The 7,138-nt window shown below is 40.2% G+C and overlaps 1 protein-coding gene across 1 annotated transcript; it reads left to right on the forward strand.

Annotated features, from left to right (window-relative positions):
- The first annotated feature begins 2,452 nt into the window (after nucleotides 1-2,452).
- Nucleotides 2,453-5,737, forward strand: LOC117336707 (uncharacterized PPE family protein PPE24-like). The gene is made up of 2 exons (XM_033897318.1): nucleotides 2,453-2,561; nucleotides 4,104-5,737. The coding sequence occupies exons 1-2, from the start codon at nucleotides 2,453-2,455 to the stop codon at nucleotides 5,735-5,737; spliced, it is 1,743 nt and encodes a 580-aa protein (XP_033753209.1).
- Nucleotides 5,738-7,138: the final 1,401 nt, after the last annotated feature.

Here is a 7,138-nt window from a genome sequence, read left to right on the forward strand (position 1 = left end):
CTTGTGCTTCTGCGTCTCCACCATACGTTCATATTGGAGTTTGACTTATCAAAACCTAGATTTGACCTAGATATGTATGACAGGTATCGTCAGTTTGCAATGTCCAGTTGATGGCATATCATTGATAAAAAAATAACCTTGAGTGGCCCACTCATCTTTGGACAAACATACCCTTAAAGTTTTATGGAGGAAATCAAAAAAATGCAATAAAGTACAAGAGGGCAATATCTCCACTTCGGATAAATTAATGGTGTACAGCACGGCTAAGTGTTTTACGACAGAGCAAATAGTCCATGTAGTTTTAAGACATTTTCTTTGTAATTTGTCTCCAGTCCTTAAGGCTGAATGCATAGCGGAAACACTGTATAATTAACCAGTTAGAGGCCGAGTCTCCGAGGTCCACTTGAGAGGGCAGTTACTCCTCTCTGCGACGGAAGAGGGCTTTTCAGCGGGGATCTGCTCTAATCTAACATCCTTTGCAACATCCAGTACACATGTCACTTATACATCGTGCGCATGACGGTATTAACCGCATTACATCCGGTACGCGTGTAATTATTGTACAATGTACGAATGTCTGCATTTAAACGTATTTCAACTTCCGGTACACGTGTACTTCTACAGCAAATCTTACAATGTATGTATCAATTGCATTTCAACTTCCGGTACACTTGTACTGCACATCGTACCCTGCCTATGTATTTCTGTATTTATTGCATTACAACTTCCGGTACACATGAACTTATTGTGCATCGTGCGCATGTCTGTAATTAATTGTAAAACATTGTAATAACGACACTTAATAATCAAAACCACGTGATGTATACATCAGCCGATAAAATCGTTTTTCATCAGTGATTGAATTGATAAACAATATCGTCAAACACGTGATGTTAAAGTGTTAATTCGTCAGTAAGTATGCATGGCGGATCATAGAAACCCTATTTCCGTTTACATGTTTTTGTCTTGGATTCCATTCTGTTTATTTAAAATTTAAGAGAATAAATCAAAAAGTGTTCAAATCTTAATAGCACCATAGCGGCTCAGGAAACTCCCCTTTTCCTGTTGATGTGAATCCATATATCATATATTTTACCATTTTGTTGAAAGGAAATGATAAATCAAGCGCATGTGCTTATTGCATTTTATGAACAACCAGGGTGATTTTGAGGCGTGGTTTCCTTGTAGTATCTGGTGGATACCTCACAGAACATTACAGGGGAGGCCAGACGCATGCCAGCCAGAGAAATTTGAGTGAAGTGTCTTGTCCATGGACATAAGCACAACAGCACTGATGGCTCCGTGATCTCAATATTCATAAATAATACTCAACAGTACGGATAGAGATTGCTCTACCGAGTGTGCTACCGCATTCCCCCTAAAATACAGTTTTCTTCATTATCAAATAAATCATTTAAGTTTTAAAATTGTTTATTCTTGGAATATCAAACATACCTCTTATTTTATTTATTTATTTATTCATTCATTTTTTTTTTTTTTTTTTTTAATTTTTTTTTTTATATTGATAAATCATTAAGGTATGAATGCCTTTTGTACTTGATATACAGTGTTTGAACCCGTGTCGATTTCTCGTAAATGGCTTCCAGTAATTATGTATTTGATGGAGAATTACGTAAGTGCGAATCTGTCTCGTGACATTTGTCCATGGTCAAACGTCTCTTCTGTAAACGTGACAGATGCTTGAAGACTGATATGAATCGCCTGTCTCGACCATAAATACCATCCAGCGGGACAGCTCGTCCATAAACAGGGCCTGAACCAGTTAAAATGCGATCGTCATCGCAGCGCCGAACATGTACATAATGGAAATCGACAACATATCGCACGGCTGGTACTTTTGTATACCGTAACATATATTCGCCAGAGAAATGGTAGTCTCAAACAAGACTATATAAACAGGCGAGTGGAAGCGTCGCAACGAATCTCGAAGCGCCATTGAATGTTTGTATTTCCCAGGGGATCTTCGAGAAAAAAAATGGCATAGACCTATCAGAAATCTTGACTGATCAATTTATATTTGTTGTACACTTGGGAAAATATTAAATGATATTGGAGGGAAATATCTACCTGCTTTTGTTACTTAATGCGCTAGATATACATAGTAAAGGAAATATCCTTGATTATGTCGCTTGGCATTGTGGGGGAAAAGTCATTAGTTCGATGTATTTTGATAGAAATGTATTGCAATTTCTGCGTTGTAAATTGTGGATTGTCTATGGCATATTGCTAAGATTAAATATTCGAACTTGATATTTATTTATCTGAAACTTGGAAATAAATGATAGATTTCAAAAATGATTTCTTGATTCATATTTTGTTCTTAATTTGGTTTTGAACCGTTATCGTTTTACGGGGTTTTAGGTCCTCGCTACAGCTAATGAAATATGAGGACCGGTGTCAAGAGAAACACCATTAAAGAGGGTCTGTGAGGATGGTCGTCAAGACAACACCATCAAAGAGGGTTATGAGAACGGGTGTCAAGGCAGCACCATCAAAGAGGATCTATGAGGATAGGTGTCAAGGCAACACCATTAAAGAGGGTATGTGAGGACGGTCGTCAGGATAACATAATCAAAGAAGGACCTATGATAATGGTCGCCAAAGCAACACCATTATAGAGGGGCTATGGGGGCAGGTGTCAAGGCAACACCATCAAAGAGGGTCTATAAGGATTGTCGTCAAGGCAACACCATCATAGAGGGTCTGTGAGGACGGGTGTCAAGGCAACACCATCAAATAGGGTCTATGAGGACGAGTGTTAAGGCAACACCATCAAAGAGGGTCAATGAGGACGGGTGTCAAGGCAACACCATCAAATAGGGTCTATGAGGACGAGTGTTAAGGCAACACCAACAGCTACGGTCATATGAGGACGGGTTTTAAGCTAACGCCGTCTGCCACCGGGATATGAGAACTTGTTTTGAGAAAGCACAAATAGTCAGAGCGATAGGAGGAAGGATGCCGAGGGAACCCAAATAAGGAAAACAAAGCACAGAAATTAAACTAAGAAATAAACGCTGTACACAAAGGATGAACTTCCATACGACTTCATTCGGAACGTCTCATGTGTTTTCTTTGGTGTTTTCCTATCTTCCCGGAAAGATATGTCTGACTTGGTATAACCAGCCACAGTCATCAATGAGAGGGTTTTTATTTCACTCTTGATTATGAGTAAACAATTTAAAATTCGGTAAGAGAATATTTAATAGATTCATTTTACAAATGAATAGTTTTTTTTAAGTTTTAGTTTTAGTTGATTTATTTAATGAAATTTTAAATTTCAAATAAAAAAAACCCCATTGAAATGAGAAATGGGTGGCATGACAAGGGAAATAACTCTAAAACAAAACAGCTAATGCAAATATTTTCAAGGCTACTACCGAGGTAGCTGTATCATTTATCTTCCCTCTAAATTTCAAAATGTCACTAAATATAGATTTATTTTTTTCGCGTGAGGATCATTCTATATCTAAAGAATATGCAGATATAGACAAAATATGTGCACATAATTGCATGAAAAATTGCATTTGGACGAGGAACTGAATAATGATGCAACTTGCAGGTAAACAAGTTAAAAACATTTTTTTTTTTTGGATATAATACAGACTGATCACAATGATGGATTAGAAATTTAAAGAGGAACCAAAAGTAAAATACAAAAGGAATTCCGAACCACACGAATCCATCATTTTTGAGCCATCGGAAGCCCTCTCGACCGATCATTAGAACGTGTGTATACCCCAGAGGGATCTCCTCTTCACGTATTCAACTCCCTGTAGTATTTCTGTGATTGATAACATACATTTTTATCGGACGGAAAATGAACAAAAACGCACGTGTATTAGTCTTCATCTTGCGTAATGTATCCCCCCCAACCGACCCCCGCGTCAGGCGTTCGACCCGAGAGTCATGAGAGTGAGGGGAAGGCTGTCGATCGTTGAATTGATTTCATTAAATCAATTTCAATTTGTAACGGACATTTCATATCAAATGAAATCAAATCCATGACAAGTACACCGAACCCGCCATTACAATGTACAACATGTTATAAATAAAATAGCATTCCATTTTATTCTAATTAGCACCATTCCTATTTTCCAAATTCCTCGGTGTCCCAGTCCTCGGTGTCCCAGCCCTCAATATCCCAGTCACCAGTGTCCCCGTCCTCAATGTCCCAGTCCTCAGTGTCTCAGTCCTCAGTGTCCCAGTCCTTAATATCCCAATCATCAATGTCCCAGTCCTCAATATCCCAGTCACCAGTGTCCCAGTCCTCAGTGCCCCAGTCCTCAATGTCCCAGTCCTCAATATTCCAGTCACCAGTGTCCCCGTCCTCAATATCCCAGTCGTCAGTGTCTCAGTCCTCAGTGTCCCAGTCCTCAATGTCCCAGTCCTCAATGTCCCAGTCACCAGTGTCCCAGTCCTCATTGTCCCAGTCACCAGTGTCCCAGTCATCAGTGTCCCAGTCTTCAATGTCCCAGTCATCAGTGTCCCAGTCCTCATTGACCCAGTCCTCGGTGTCCCAGTCCTCAGTGTCCCAGTCCTCAATGTCCCAGTGCTCAGTGTCCCAGTCCTCAGTGTCCCAGTCCCCAGTGTCCCAGTCCTCAGTATCCCAGTCCTCAATGCCCCAGTCATCAGTGTCCCAGTCCTCAATGTCCTAGTCATCAGTGTCCCAGTCCTCATTGTCCCAGTCCTCGGTGTCCCAGTCCTCAATATCCCAGTCGTCAGTGTCCCAGTCCTCAATGTCCCAGTCCTCAATATCCCAGTCATTAGTGTCCTAGTCCTCAGTGTCCCAGTCCTCAATATCCCAGTCATCAGTGTCCCAGTCCTCAGTGTCCTAGTCATCAGTGTCCTAGTCTTCATTGTCCCAGTCCTCAATATCCCAGTCATCAGTGTCCTAGTCATCAGTGTCCTAGTCCTCATTGTCCCAGTCATCAGTGTCCCAGTCCTCAGTGTCCCAGTCCTCGGTGTCCCAGTCATCAGTGTCCTAGTCCTCATTGTCCCAGTCTTCGGTGTCCCAGTCATCAGTGTCCTAGTCCTCATTGTCCCAGTCCTCGGTGTCCCAGTCATCAGTGTCCCAGTCCTCAGGGTCCCAGTCATCAGTGTCCCAGTCACCAGTGTCCCAGTCCTCAATGTCCCAGTCATCAGTGTCCTAGTCCTCAGTGTCCCAGTCCTCAATGTCTCAGTCCTCAGCATCCTAGTCATCAGTGTCCCAGTCCTCAGTGTCTCAGTCCTCGGTGTCCCAGTCCTTGGTGTCCCAGTCCTCAGTGCCCCAGTCCTCAATATCCCAGTCATCAATGTCCCAGTCCTCAATGCCCCAGTCCTCAGTGTCCCAGTCGTCAGTGTCCCATTCCTCAATATCCCAGTCGTCAGTGTCCCAGTCCTCAATGTCCCTATCCTCAATGTCCCAGTCCTCAGTGCCCCAGTCACCAGTGTCCTAGTCCTCAGTGTCCTAGTCATCAGTGTCCCAGTCCTCAGGGTCCCAGTCCTCAATGTCCCAGTCCTCAATATCCCAGTCCTCAATGTCCCAGTCCTCAATATCCCAGTCGTCAGTGTCTCAGTCACCAGTGTCCCAGTCCTCAGTGTCCTAGTCATCAGTGTCCCAGTCATCAATGTCCCAGTCCTCAATGTCCCAGACAATATACCAGACGTGCATTGGTATTTTAAACGTCACTTATTTCACGACGACCATGGTTTAATTAGGCAAACACTGTGCTGATTGATATACTAATACTAGAATTCCACAGAAGTGGATATGTCGCCTGGACCCACTAAATTGAAAGTGTGCCATTTTGAAAATTCCATCATTAAGTCACATGCACAGTTAGAAATTGACATAGCAAACAGTTCATTAAGAATAACGAAATATCGGTTATGAGAATCTCACATGTACAAAGGGCCATGACTCCAGAAAAAATAGGTATTGTCAACGCAGGACTCGAACATGATATGTTTTAATTCTATGTGGCAAGTGGTAGCAAGGAAAAAAACAGTTGATGGTGATCATTTATATGTTCAAGGTGCCATAACTCCAACAAACAAGGAAATTGGACACGGAGATCTAACTCGATCTCTAATCTTATACGATAAATTCACACATTCTGAGTAAAAATTTTGATGTAGAAGGCGGTGACGGGAAAAAGAGTCCCGAAAACAGGATTATTATTATTTTTTTTTTTTTTTGTATTGACAAGAATTCCGATGCCCAAAGCAGACAAAATCAGCACACATAAATAGGAAAACTTAGAATGACGCTATGACCTTTTCGATGTATTGCTTAAATAATCGTAGCGAAAGATTCATTAGATTTCTAGTCTCTGATTGAAATCTCTACAATACAATAAAACATGAAGGTTTTCTAGAACCATTTACTTAGCATCATGATATTTTGAAGAAAATTTCTCGTTGTTTATTGATCCTTTTTTCGTTCAATGATATTTGCAACATTAATTTACCCTGATGATATCTCAAAACGTGAGTGTTTTTGTATGCAAATTTGTTTGAACAGACGTAACATTTAAAAATGCCAATAGAATTTATTGCAAAAAAAATGGCATGACAAAATAAAATATCGAATTGCGCAAAAATGGACGTGTAAAGTAAACAAAATACCCAGAACGACCGAAAATATTGATTTTTTATAAACATCATTAATTGGGAATTGTAAACATACACTAGTGAAGGTCCAAATACACGTAGATTGTTACAAATACCCAGGTCCCTGTGGCCTACATAAGCTTTACTGCATAAAAACCAGAATGCTGATTTTGTACATTTTATTTTTCCGAAATCGGTTTCATTTCTTTAAATGTTTTATATACAATGTACTAATTAGTTACCTTCACAATAATGCGATGTCCAAAAATAAATATTCCCTAGAAAAACTCAACTCAAATGTCACTGTTCCATTATCGTTCATAATCTTCGGATTCTGCTCTCGTAAGACTTCCGTGTATTCTCCAATGCATAATAATGATAATAGCATGGCTTCAACCTTGTATTTGGTGAATTAATTAGCTGTCGAGAAAAACAAATCACAATCTTAATCTTCACATAATGTCTTCTGAAGTTTAACTTTTTTTTTTAAACTTTTTTTATATAATTTTGTCATTTCCTGTAT

Source organism: Pecten maximus, chromosome 10 (assembly GCF_902652985.1).
Source record: "Pecten maximus chromosome 10, xPecMax1.1, whole genome shotgun sequence".
NCBI lineage: Eukaryota > Metazoa > Mollusca > Bivalvia > Pectinida > Pectinidae > Pecten > Pecten maximus.

Excerpts from the sequence above, each read along its gene's own strand:
- LOC117336707 (XM_033897318.1), top strand. The coding sequence starts at position 2,453 with ATGGTCGTCAAGACAACACCATCAAAGAGGGTTATGAGAACGGGTGTC. Across the intron at positions 2,562-4,103 it reads AGGCAACACCATTAAAGAGG|CACCATTCCTATTTTCCAAA; the intron begins GTATGTGAGGAC and ends TATTCTAATTAG.